Source organism: Pristiophorus japonicus, chromosome 15 (genome assembly GCF_044704955.1).
Source record: "Pristiophorus japonicus isolate sPriJap1 chromosome 15, sPriJap1.hap1, whole genome shotgun sequence".
Classification (NCBI taxonomy): domain Eukaryota; kingdom Metazoa; phylum Chordata; class Chondrichthyes; family Pristiophoridae; genus Pristiophorus; species Pristiophorus japonicus.
In genome coordinates, this window is record NC_091991.1 from 182,096,666 (window position 1) to 182,110,276 (window position 13,611).

The window sequence follows — 13,611 nt, forward strand, 5'->3', positions numbered from 1 at the left end:
ACTTACCTGTTGGACATGTTTGGGGCAACTAGCTCATCTGGCAAGGCCTTTCTAAGGGGAAAGGAAGATGTGGAGGAAGAAATAAAGGTTTCGTACCTTAGGAAAAAGAGCACCTATACATGGGACAGGCATGGTGGGGCAGTGCTTATGTTACTGGATTAATAATCCAGAGAATGGGAGTTCTAAATCCCGCCATGGCAGCTAAAGGAAAATGTGCGGTGTCACGAATAGGTAATTCTGATTGTCTCAAAAGCCGAACTGGTTCACTAATGTCCGTCAGTGCAAGGCAATCTGCCGCCCTTCCCCGGCCTGGTCGATGTGTGCACAGTTGATTCAGCATTGCCCTGTGCAGTGGCCCAGAAGGCCAAGCAGCTTGTATCAGGTCACTGAGGGATGGGCAATAAATGCCAGCCGTGTCAGCAACACCCACGTCCCTGGAATCAATTCAACAAACCTCATTTACACGAGGAGTTCAGCGACGCAAATACTGAATAGTTCTTCCCCGGAACGATTCCTGATGGATTGCCCATCAGGTGGTCAAACAAATACTTACTCGCCATCAGCAATCAGTGTCGACATCATTCATGTTAGTTCAAACATTTTGTCTGTGGGATATAGATTAATAACTGCTCCCCTCCTCCCAAGAGAATCGCTGCCAATATTTCTGATCATAACTCACTGTCGGAGCTTGACAAAAGGATTAACCTTTGCCTGCTGACCTTTGGGAGACAACGATGTTGAAGGTAAATGCAGGTAAACATTGATTGCACAACAAGGCCCAGTGATTGATTCCTGACTGAGCACCGTTAGACACATCCTGTTCCCTCACCAGCCCCGCCGGCCAGCTTGGCACAAGCCGACACCACAAAGCTCCTTGGATTTATTTGGTGTAAGTTGATCACGGCACCGCAGAGTCACTGGTTACACTTGGTGCCACAGTGTCTCTGGCACTGCTGCTCGGCTGGCGTTCAATCCCAATGTCGCCAAGCAAGAACTTGCATTTATACAGCGTTCTTCATGGCCTCAGGATGTCCCAGAGCACTTTACAGCCAATCTGTAGTCACTGCTGTAAGGTAGGAAACGGGGCAGTCAATCTGCGCACAGCAAGATCCCACACACAGCAATGAGATAAATGACCAGATCATCTGTTTTTGTGAAGTTGGTTGAGGGATAAATATTGAGCAGGACACCGAAGCGAACTCCCCTGCTCTTCTTCCTGTAGTGACCATAGAACATTTTACCACCACCTGAGAGGGCAGACGGGTCCTCGGTTTAAAGTCTCATCCGAAAGACGGCCCCTCCGACAGTGCAGTGCTCCCTCAGTACTGCCCCTCCGATAGTGCAGTGCTCCCTCAGTACTGCCCCTTCAACAGTGCGGAACTCCCTCAGTACTGCCCCTCCGACAGTGCAGCTCCCTCAGTACTGCCCCTCCGACAGTGCAGCTCCCTCAGTACTGCCCCTCTGACAGTGCAGCTCCCTCAGTACTGCCCCTCCGACAGTGCGGCACTCCCTCAGTACTGCCCCTCCGACAGTGCGACGCTCCCTCAGTACTGCCCCTCCGACAGTGCGGCGCTCTCTCAGTACTGCCCCTCCGACAGTGCGGCACTCCCTCAGTACTGCCCCTCCGACAGTGCGGCACACCCACAGTACTGCCCCTCCGACAGTGCGGCGCTCCCTCAGTACTGCCTCTCCAACAGTGCAGCGCTCCCTCAGTACTGCCTCTCCGACAGTGCGGCGCTCCCTCGGTACTGCCTCTCCGACAGTGCGGCGCTCCCTCAGTACTGCCTCTCCGACAGTGCGGCGCTCCCTCGGTACTGCCCCTCCGACAGTGCGGCACTCCCTCAGTACTGCCCCTCCGACAGTGCGGCGCTCCCTCAGTACTGCCTCTCCGACAGTGCGGCGCTCCCTCAGTACTGCCCCTCCGACAATGCGGCACTCCCTCGGTACTGCCCCTCCAACAGTGCGGCACTCCCTCGGTACCGCACTGGAGTGTCAGCCCAGATCTTATGCTCAGGTGTCTGGAGTGAGACTTTGTTAGTGAAAATAAATTCACATAAACTCTGGTAAAGTAAGAGAGACAACTTTATTGCGAACAGAGCTCTGGGAGAAGAGCTGAGATCCCACGATCTGCGAACACCTTCTCCCCGAGTGCCTGGTGCCGCGGGGTTATAAGCAGTTTACAGAGGGCGGAATACAATCATTTAAATTCATTTACATACAACCAATCAATCCATATGGCAACGCAATTCATTTACATACAACCAAACATTTTGTTGCACAACTTTTTAGTCCTAGTGAAACCGGATAGCATGGCGCGAGTTTGGGGCCCTTCCTCTGTATCTTCTTTTGTGGTTAGTTATTCTGTTGTAAAGCTTTCCATGAAACAGTGGCCTGCACCTGGCCAGGAGTCACTTGTTGCTGCAGAGTTCATATCAGGGCCAGCAGATAGGCTTCTTGGTACAAAGTTCATTTAGTGAAAAGGCAGATAGTTGGCTTACCCCATCCTGCTTTGCTATGTCCAAAAATCCACTGCAACAGTTCCCCCTGTTGGCCCTGGAGGATGTTCACGAAATCCTGATGACCACAATGAAGGTGGCTCAGTGCCTAATATGTGGCCTTCGAGGCAAGTTACTTCCCTGACGTTCGGTATGTACACCTCGCCTGTAGCTCTAGCCTACCCTTCATAGGTAGTGGTCAGTGCCTGCGTCATCCGCTCCGTCTTCCTCGGCATCTCCGGGTCTTCCCATCAGATGTTCTTTTCCGGTGATCACGCTGGCAACCGCCACTATTCCTTGCTGATGGCCCGTGTTACTATCCTTCTCTGGGTATGCCCCCTTTTGGGGCATGGACCAGTGAGTGGTCCTATAGTTCCTACTGCAAAGAGGAGCGGGAGGGTCGGTGTTGCGGTCTTGAAGGTGCCATTGAGGAGGAACATGAATCCCTCCTTAGCTCTATAACACTTTACGTCGGTGTTGCTAACACTCGTGAACTGCTTATACCACTAATTGTTCGGTTCCCTTGAATTTGAGCCCGATCCTACCAATTGGTAAGCATCAAACGGGTATGCCCATGTTTCTGAGCTGGCATGAGTTTCGTTGCACTGACCGCAGATAACTTGCCTCCCTGCGGTCACGTTCAGGCATCTTTGCTTGTTACAGGTGCAAGTAAACTGGCCTCTGTGCACTCGACAGTGCTGACGGGCACACTGCGTCTGCACACAGGTGGCGTTCTCGAGGACCAGGGCATATGCACACCCCCATCCTTGCCCGAGAAGCAAAGCGGGTAGCTTGCATTGTCTGAGCATACTGTTTCATCCTTTCCCCGGGACCCCCTGCACACAGGATCTGTGGGATTTATTAATTCCACGCATCTTCCCTGTATACCCCTTCTATATTCACCCGTTTGTCCCTCACAGGGTGCGTCTGAGGTATCCACCGTATATAAGTCACAGGGGGTCCACCCAGGGGTGGCCACGAACAGGGCCTCTACTGATTGGGCTAGTGGGTAACAGCGGTTCGATTGCCGTGTAAACGTATATGGGTCTTGAAAAACAAGTTATCTTCTAATCCTATTAGCTTTACAACCGTGACAACATAGAGTAACGTGATTATATACGCTATCTTAGACATGTTTGTTACGCTCAAACAATACAATATTTACACATTAGCAGTAGCCGTAATTTGGACTTGCTTGCAGTCGTCACCTGTTCGGGGTGCATAAACAAGTATCCTGGTTACATTATCGTGAAGCACATGTCTTATGTTTACTCATTAGTTTCTTTGTACAATTTCAACTGGGTCCAATGTTTCCATACACTCTTCCCTCTTATGTCCAGACAGGCACAGGTGTCTCCACTGATTATGACCTCATATGGGTCATTCCATTTTGGTGCAAACCCTGGTTTTTCAGGTAATGTTGTTACCATGACGCGACGTCCCGCCATCGGGACGTTAGGGAGCCTTTCAAGCTCTTTCTGAGCGTCTCTCTCTTCCTGATTGTCTCTTACTAATTTACGCATCCCTTTGAGTTGAGTGCTTAGTTCCAAAACATACCGTTTAATTTTGTCTTTTAATGGGCCTACGTCGGCCCCACCTGTTATGGTGCTTTCTGGTAATTGCATCGCCCTTCCTGTCATTAGTTCATAAGGGGTTAATCCGGTTGTCCGGTTTGTCGTGGCTCTTAACTTCATCAATATAATGGGTAATACTTCTGTCCACGTTTTTCCTGACGTTTGCCTGGCCTTGGCCAGGGCGGTTTTGAGGGTACGGTTCATGCGTTCTACCATCCCAGAACTCTGCGGGTGGTAGGGGATGTGGAATTTTTGTTTTATGGCCATCAGCTGGCATACTGTTTTTACAACCTTCCCGGTGAAGTGGGTGCATTGGTCGGAATCTATCTGAAGAGGCACTCCCCATTGGGGAATCACCTGCTCGGTCAATATCCTTGCCACTGTTGAGGCACTCCCCATTGGGGAATCACCTGCTCGATCAATATCCTTGCCACTGTTGAGGCATTCCCCATCGGGGAATCACCTGCTCGGTCAATATCCTCGCCACTGTTGAGGCACTCCCCATCGGAGAATCACCTGCTCGGTCAATATCCTTGCCACTGTTGAGGCATTCCCCATCGGGGAATCACCTGCTCGGTCAATATCCTTGCCACTGTTGAGGCACTCCCCATCGGGGAATCACCTGCTCGGTCAATATCCTTGTCACTGTTGAGGCACTCCCCATCGGGGAATCACCTGCTCGGTCAATATCCTTGCCACTGTTGAGGCACTCCCCATCGGGGAATCACCTGCTCGGTCAATATCCTTGCCACTGTTGAGGCACTCCCCATCGGGGAATCACCTGCTCGATCAATATCCTTGCCACTGTTGAGGCACTCCCCATCGGGGAATCACCTGCTCGGTCAATATCCTCGCCACTGTTGAGGCACTCCCCATCGGAGAATCACCTGCTCGGTCAATATCCTTGCCACTGTTGAGGCATTCCCCATCGGGGAATCACCTGCTCGGTCAATATCCTTGCCACTGTTGAGGCACTCCCCATCGGGGAATCACCTGCTCGGTCAATATCCTTGTCACTGTTGAGGCACTCCCCATCGGGGAATCACCTGCTCGGTCAATATCCTTGCCACTGTTGAGGCACTCCCCATCGGGGAATCACCTGCTCGGTCAATATCCTTGCCACTGTTGAGGCACTCCCCATCGGGGAATCACCTGCTCGATCAATATCCTTGCCACTGTTGAGGCACTCCCCATCGGGGAATCACCTGCTCGGTCAATATCCTTGCCACTGTTGAGGCAGTGCAATCACGTGTGGGGAAAGCTTCCACCCACCGGGTAAATTGATCTATAATCACCAGGCAATATCTTTTTCCATGGGATGGGGCAAAGGACCTGTGAAATCAATTTGTAAATGTTCCCATGGCCCCCGTGGACGGGGCTGGTGTCCCATTTTAATTTTAATGGGCCTGCCTGGATTATATTGTGCGCACGTAACGCATCGATGGCAATATTTGGCGATATCTCTCCCCATCCCCTTCCACCACCAATCTCTCCCAAGACTCCCGGTCATGGCCTCTCATCCCGACTGGAACAGGCCATGGTGCAACTCCAGTAAGGTATTCTGTATGTGTTCAGGCACCATTACCTTGTCGTTTCCTCTCCAAACGTTATCCTTCCCTTGCGTTGCGCCCTGCTTTGTCCACATACCCCTTTCTTCCTCAGAAGTGTCCTGGTGTAGTTTCTCGATACTTATCTGTTCGTCTCGGACCCCAGCGGCGCTGACTGAGGCTTCCTCACACTCCTCTTGTTCTAATGCCTCTTGTACAGCGAAGTCCACAGCTTGATTTCCCTGGTGACTCAGCCAATCTGGACTGGTTCGGTCCGGTTCCCTCTGGTGGGCTTTAATTTTAATGACCGCTACCTGTTTTGGTTTATTACTGGCTGCTAAGAGAGCTTCTATTCTCAGCTGGTGTTTTATGGGATGTCCGCGGGTTGTGATAAAACCCCTTCTCCCCCGTGCTGTCATATAATCGTGTACTACCCCGAATGCATATCTACTGTCCGTATAGATATTAACGATCTTACCCTCTGATAGTTCCAGTGCCCGGGTGAGGGCTACCAATTCTGCCACCTGAGCTGACGACCCCCACTAATTCGCCCTGATTCGACTGTCTCTAGATCCTGGTTAACTACAGCCCATCCGGTACGCGGTAGTCCCTCTACGTATTTTCGCGAGCTGTCCACAAACAAGGTTTGTTCTGCGGTTTGAAGGGGCATGTCTTTTATTCTATCCTCTTCCATGTCCATATCCACGTCCCCGCAATCGTGGGGCTCTCCCTCTTGCACTATGCCCTCCGCGGGGTTGTTTCCTACATCTCTAATTATAGTTACTGCTTTGTTGGGTGGCAAGAGGACTGCTTCCCACTTTGCCCGTCTCATTTTAGAAACGGCTCTCAGTTTTCCTGTGTTTAACATTTCTACCAACGTGTGTTTGGTGTGGAGAATGATGTTTCCGGTCATTACCACGGGCTTGCTTATTTTTACTGCTCAAGCTGCGCAGTCTAGTGCAGCTATACATCTGGATAATCCGGTCACCACCGGACCTTCGGCGGTGGAGTAATAGGCTATAGGTCTCCTTTTATCCCCGTGATCTTGGGTGACCACGGCCATATAGAACCCATCTTCATTGGTACAGTGGATGTGGAAATCTTTATCCATGTCAGGCAGTCCCAATCCAGGTGCGGAGACTAGCTCTGACTTGAATTTACTATACGCCTATTCTTGTTCAGGGCCCCACTCTATCAGGTCTAGGGCCGGTTTTCCTCCCTTTACTAGTCTTTGTATAGGCTCGGCAATCTGTGCAAACTCAGGGATAAAGTTCCGGCTGTAATTAAAGAGACCCAGTACCTTCCTCACCCTCCTTACCGTTACTGGTATAGGCATGTCCTTGACAGCCTTTTTCCTATCCGAGGGCATTTCTTTCAACCCTTTTGAAAGGCAGTACCCTAGGTACAGGACTTGGGTTTTCCCGGCCTGGGCTTTCTTGGGGTTGACCTTCAGGCCTGCCGTCTCCAAAGCTCGTAACACCAGGTATAGGGTTGCCTGATGTCCCTCCTTGGTTTCTGAAGCTATTAATATGTCGTCGACATATTGTAAAATACTATTTCCTGCCGGTACTTCTATTTGTTTTAGTACGTCACTCATGACTCGGTGGCATATGGCAGGACTATTATGGAACCCTTGTGGTAATCAGGTCCAAGTATATTGTTTATCCTCCACCGTGAAGGCAAATTTCTCTTGTGATTCTGGGTCGAGGGGAAGTGCCCAGAAGCCATTGGCTATGTCCAGGACTGTAAAGATTTTATATTCAGGGGATAATCCATTAAGGATTGTGGAGGGACTGGCCACTATCGGGTATAGTTTAGGGGTGACCTTATTAAGGGCGGTGTAGTCAAGGGTTAGTCTATAACTCTCATCTGGCTTCCCTACTGGCCATGTTGGGGAGTTAGTGGTGCTAACAGTTTCTCTTAAGATACCTTTTCCCATGTGTTTCCTCTTACATTCTTTGGCAAAGTGACCCACCTTCCCGCAGTTATGGCATGTCCCCTTTATCTGTCCTCCCCCTGTCCCTGCTGCAAAAACCCTTTCTTGTTTTATCTTTGTTTGGGATTTTTCATCGCCCCCTCCCTGGACACCACGAGCCCACTCGACCAGTTCATCATAATCCTGGGTTACAATTACTCCCATTTTTATAATGGCCTGGTGTGCAGCGGATAGTCCGTCCTTCAATGCCTGGATAAATGCTCGGTCGCCGCGGCCCGGGTTTCCCTGTCCAGAGCATTCTTGATATATCTGGAATAATCGTTCCCCATACTCTGAGGCTCCGTCCCCCTTTTGTTGTTTGGTTGTAGTAATTTTACCCCAGTTAGTAGGGGCGTTACCTAAAACTCGTTGGATCTGGGTTTTAAAAGGGCCAAAGGCCGCCTGTTGACCATCTACTTCGGTGGTTAAAGGTACTGCGTGTGTCCAACGTCCCCCTGAAAAGCCGGCATTGGCTGCTACCACGGCTCCTCCGGCCACTACTCCCCACCGATCTGCCGGGCAAGCCGCTCGCACTAGTTGGTGGATATCTCTGCGGTGTAGTTGGTGGCCCACCCAAACTGTATCCAGCTCTGCCCAGAATTTGGTATTCGCACACCGGGGTTGTAATTTGCCCAGGGATGCCATTATCTGCTGTCTCACGCCGGGGGTACATGGTTTATAGGTTGCAGTGGGATTCGCTGCAGTTCCTCCCCTGGTGACAGGTGCCGCCGGGAAAATGTCTAGATCTTCCTGACCCGGGGCTGTTGCCCCACCTTGGTAATCTTCGTAAGGGGGCAGTGAGGCTGTTTCTCCCCCCCATTGGGAGCGGTTCTGAATCTGTTGTTCTAACGCCAGGCATTTCTTTTCCCATTCACTACATTTTCCTTCTGCCTGACTTAATTGTTTACTTTTCTCTTCCCTTTTCTCTCTAACGTCCTTTACTTGCTCAATTAGTCCTGCAAACTGATGTGCTAGTAATACTCCGGCCTTTTTGCTTTTATCTTTCTTTTGTTTTGACATCCAATTTCGTCGTTGTTCTAATGTCTAGGATACCTCCCAGCCGTCTTTCTGCATTTTTTTAATTAAGACTTGTCGATCAGTCATGTAAGGGTTAATTAGGGACCCGGGCGGTCCACATTTTACGTCCGTTTCCTTACCTGCCATTGAAGATGTTTACTCTATGTTCCTGTATTCCCCTCTAGTTTATGGAATTACCGAACTTAAATACTCACGCCACGATTCACCTCGCAGAGACCTCTTGTCTTGCTCGCGAAGATTAACGTGTTTCCTTACCACCAGAGTCCGGCTCTTGGTTGGAGTGATCAGCTCCCTTCCGCACCGATTTCTATATCACCTTCTATGAACATTGGACTAAAGTAATCAACCGCCGCATCACTAATTACTTTACTTTCAGTCTGCGTTGTACGTCACGACAGTCTGAATTTCTTAACTCTTATCACATATATCACATACTATCAAGTTATGTCTCTTTCCTCACTTAATCTATTTTATTCGTTTGATACCACTGCGCCGGCCAGCTGCTTCCCCCAGTATAATTTCTGGGTGGTCAGAAATTGACCACTGTCCCGTTCTACTGGGTCATACGACTATCCAGCTCCGCGGTATCCTGTTCGTGACGCCAATTTGTTAGTGAAAATAAATTCACATAGACTCTGGTAAAGTAAGAGAGACAACTTTATTGCTAACAGAGCTCTGGGAGAAAAGTCTGAGATCCCGCGACCTGCGAAGCACCTTCTCCCCGAGTGCCTGGTGCCGCGGGGTTATAAGCAGTTTACAGAGGGCGGAATACAATCATTTAAATTAATTTACATTCAACCAATCATATTGTTGCACAACTTTTTAGTCCTAGTGAAACCTGATAGCATGGCGCGAGTTTGGCGGCCCTTCCTCTTTATCTTCTTTTGTGGTTAGTTATTCTGTTCCAAAGCTTTTTATGAAACAGTGGCCTGCACCTGGCCAGGAGTCACTTGTTGCTGCAGAGTTCATATCAGGGACAGCAGATAGGCTTCTTGGTACAAAGTTCATTTAGTGAAAAGGCAGATAGTTGGCTTACCCCATCCTGCTTTGCTATGTCCGAAAGTCCACTCCAACAGACTTGAACCCATGACCTTCTGACTCAGAGGCGAGTGTGCTGCCCACTGAGCCACAGCTGACACCAGTATACATGCAGCACTCAAGGCAAGTTCTTGAACAATTGTTTACCCGCGATGATCAAAGTGCGTGGCGATCATTGATCGAGAATAGTAACTGGTGGAAGGATATATTGTTTGTGTGACGTCAGCAATCAGGAGATAGTTCCACTGACTGAGCAGCGAACAGGAGGGTGTAATTCCCGGGGGCAATAGCGAGGGGGGCGAGGATTTAAACACGAGGATAAGAGCCTTAAATTTGAGGCCCTGGTAGACTGGGAGCCTTTTAAATAATGTAAGCACAATTAGTATTGGGCTGTCCGGATCTCCGATGCTGGCCCTCCATTGCTGGGCCTCTGTTGCTGGGCCTCTGTTGCTGGGCCTCTGGAGTTCTGGCCTCTTGTGCTGGGCCCTCCGTTGCTGGGCCCTCCATTGCTGGGCCCTCCGTTGCTGGGCCCTCCGTTGCTGGACCAACCATTGCTGGGCCCTCCATTGCTGTGCCCTCCGTTGCTGGCCCTCCATTGCTGGCCCTCAGTTGCTGGCCCTCCATTGCTGGCTCTCAGTTGCTGGGCCCTCTGTTGCTGGACCCGCCATTGCTGGGCCCTCCATTGCTGGCCCTCCATTGCTGGCCCTCCATTGCTGGCCCTCAGTTGCTGGCCCTCCATTGCTGGATCAACCATTGCTGGCCCTCCATTGCTGGACCAACCATTGCTGGCCCTCCATTGCTGGGCCCTCCGTTGCTGGCCCTCCATTGCTGGGCCCTTCGTTGCTGGCCCTCCATTGCTGGCCCTCCACCTCCATTGCTGGCCCTCCATTGCTGGCCCTCCACCTCCATTGCTGGGCCTCCATTGCTGGCCCTCCACCTCCATTGCTGGGCCTCCATTGCTGGCCCTCCGTTGCTGGCCCTCCATTGCTGGCCCTCCATTGCTGGCCTTCTAGTGCTGGGCCCTCCATTGCTGGCCCTCCGTTGCTGGCCCTCCATTGCTGGCCCTCCATTGCTGGGCCTCTGGAGCTGGGCTGGATGCTCCCTCACCAAGGGCGATAGGCGAGTGAAAGCAGTTGTGGGAATATGGCGATGGTTTAGTTACACAGAGGAAGCCCCCCCCCAGGGCCCGAAGCTCAGACGGCCGTGAGCTTGCACTCGGTATGGGGCCCAGCGCGGTGCGAGTTGTACGCAGCCTGAGCAGGGACGGGTGAACCCATGGCGCGGGCCCCTGGCGCGGCGGTGCGAGCCGATTCGTTGAGAGAACGGGACCCCTGTCTGGCTGGGGCGGAGAGCACCTCGTGCACGGGGTCCACACTGGATTTCGTGAATCGGGGCCGGAGTGAGCGGGACTCGTTTACCATTGGCCACTGGGGCGCGGAGAGCCTCCACTAATTGGCCAGGGTTTCTATCTGCCTCTCCTGGGAGAGTCCATGGCTCTGGGTGGGTGGGGCTCTCTGTATTGTGATGCTTAAGGCACCACGGCTGTGGGGGGATGGACCAGTCGGTCTTTCCCTGTCCATCATTACATCAGATTACACGGGATATACGGCACAGAAACAGGCCGTTCGGCCCAACCAGTCCATGCCGGCGTTTATGCTCCACTCGAGCCTCCTCCCGTCTTTCCTCATCTAAATCTATCGGCATAACCCTCTATTCCCTTCTCCCCCATATACTTGTCCAGCCTCCCCTGAAATGCATCGATACTATTCGCCTCAACCCCTCCCTGTGGCAGCGAGTTCCACATTCTCACCGCTCTCTGGGTAAAGAACTTTCTTCTTGTAAGGTATGTACCGGTGAGGATGCTCAGAGGCTTGTAGCCAGTCACGTAATGTTCACAAAACTCAATAAAACCCCAGCCAGTTGGGTTCGGGGATCCACGACGGGGCAGGTGGTTGTGAGCTTGTTGGATGAACTGGTAATGTGTCGTGTGATTGTTAAACCTTTGTTAGTAAACCAACTAGTTCTTAATAGCAATGTGTTGCTGTGAATTCTTAAAGCAAAGAATCCATGAAGCAAATACATTACACTCCTGAATTACCTATTTGATTTCAATGTCCGTATTTCTGTTGTTCGTATGTTGGCAGTCGCCGAAGGCCTAAGGCCTCCCGGGGCAGTGGGAGCAGCAGTCAGTGAGGCCTATCCTGGGTCTTGAGTCAGTGAGGCCTGTCCTGGGCCCTGTCAGTGAGGCCTGTCCTGGGCCCTGAGTCAGTGAGGTCTGTCCTGGCCCTGAGTCAGTGAGGCCTGTCCTGGGCCCTGAGTAAGTGAGGCCTGTCCTGGGCCCTGAGTCACTGAGGTCTGTCCTGGCCCTGACTCAGTGAGGCCTGTCCTGGGCCCTGAGGAAGTGAGGCCTGTCCTGGGCCCTGAGTCAGTGAGGCCTGTCCTGGGCCCTGAGTCAGTGAGGCCTGTCCTGGGACCTGAGTCACTGAGGCCTGTCCTGGCCCTGAGTCAGTGAGGCCTGTCCTGGGCCTTGAGTCAGTGAGGCCTGTCCTGGGCCCTGAGTCAGTGAGGTCTGTCCTGGGCCTGAGTCAGTGAGGCTGGTCCTGGGCCTTAAGTCAGTGAGGCCTGTCCTGGGTCTTGAGTCAGTGAGGCCTGTCCTGGGCCTGAGTCAGTGAGGCCTGTCCTGGGCCCTGAGTCTGTTAGGCCTGTCCTGGGCCCTGAGTCAGTGAGGCCTGTCCTGGCCCTGAGTCAGTGAGGCCTGTCCTGGGCCTTAAGTCAGTGAGGCCTGTCCTGGCCTTGAGTCAGTGAGGCCTGTCCTGGCCTTGAGTCAGTGAGGCCTGTCCTGGGCCTTAAGTCAGTGAGGCCTGTCCTGGCCTTGAGTCAGTGAGGCCTGTCCTGGCCCTGAGTCAGTGAGGCCTGTCCTGGCCCTGAGTCAGTGAGGCCTGTCCTGGGCCTTGAGTCAGTGAGGCCTGTCCTGGCCTTGAGTCAGTGAGGCCTGTCCTGGGCCTTAAGTCAGTGAGGCCTGTCCTGGCCTTGAGTCAGTGAGGCCTGTCCTGGCCCTGAGTCAGTGAGGCCTGTCCTGGGCCTTGAGTCAGTGAGGCCTGTCCTGGCCTTGAGTCAGTGAGGCCTGTCCTGGCCTTGAGTCAGTGGGGCCTGTCCTGGCCCTGAGTCAGTGAGGCCTGTCCTGGCCTTGAGTCAGTGAGGCCTGTCCTGGGCCTGAGTCAGTGAGGCCTGTCCTGGGCCTGAGTCAGTGAGGCCTGTCCTGTGCCTGAGTCAGTGAGGCCTGTCCTGGCCTTGAGTCAGTGAGGCCTGTCCTGGGCCTGAGTCAGTGAGGCCTGTCCTGGCCTTGAGTCAGTGAGGCCTGTCCTGGGCCTGAGTCAGTGAGGCCTGTCCTGGCCCTGAGTCAGTGAGGCCTGTCCTGGGCCCTGAGTCAGTGAGGCCTGTCCTGGGCCCTGAGTCACTGAGGCCTGTTTTGGCCCTGAGTCAGTGAGGCCTGTCCTGGGCCTTGAGTCAGTGAGGCCTTTTCTTGGCTCTTGAGTCAGTGAGGCCTGTCCTGGGCCCTGAGTCAGTGAGGCCTGTCCTGGGCCCTGAGTCAGTGAGGCCTGTCCTGGGCCCTGAGTCAGTGAAGTCTGTCCTGGGCCTAAGTCAGTGAGGTCTGTCCTGGGCCTTAAGTCAGTGAGGCCTGTCCTGGGTCTTGAGTCAGTGAGGCCTGTCCTGGCCCTGAGTCAGTGAGGCCTGTCCTGGGCCTTGAGTCAGTGAGGCCTGTCCTGGCCTTGAGTCAGTGAGGCCTGTCCTAGCCTTGAGTCAGTGAGGCCTGTCCTGGCCCTGAGTCAGTGAGGCCTGTCCTGGGCCTTGAGTCAGTGAGGCCTGTCCTGGCCTTGAGTCAGTGAGGCCTGTCCTGGCCTTGAGTCAGTGAGGCCTGTCCTGGGCCTTGAGTCAGTGAGGCC

At 52.8% G+C, this 13,611-nt stretch overlaps 1 protein-coding gene across 1 annotated transcript; it reads right to left on the reverse strand.

Moving 5' to 3' along the window:
- Nucleotides 1-10,046: 10,046 nt before the first annotated feature.
- LOC139225811 (dermokine-like) lies at nucleotides 10,047-10,652 on the reverse strand. The gene has a single exon (XM_070856656.1). It carries the CDS (start codon nucleotides 10,650-10,652, stop codon nucleotides 10,047-10,049), a length of 606 nt encoding a protein of 201 aa, XP_070712757.1.
- Between the last annotated feature and the right edge of the window lie 2,959 nt (nucleotides 10,653-13,611).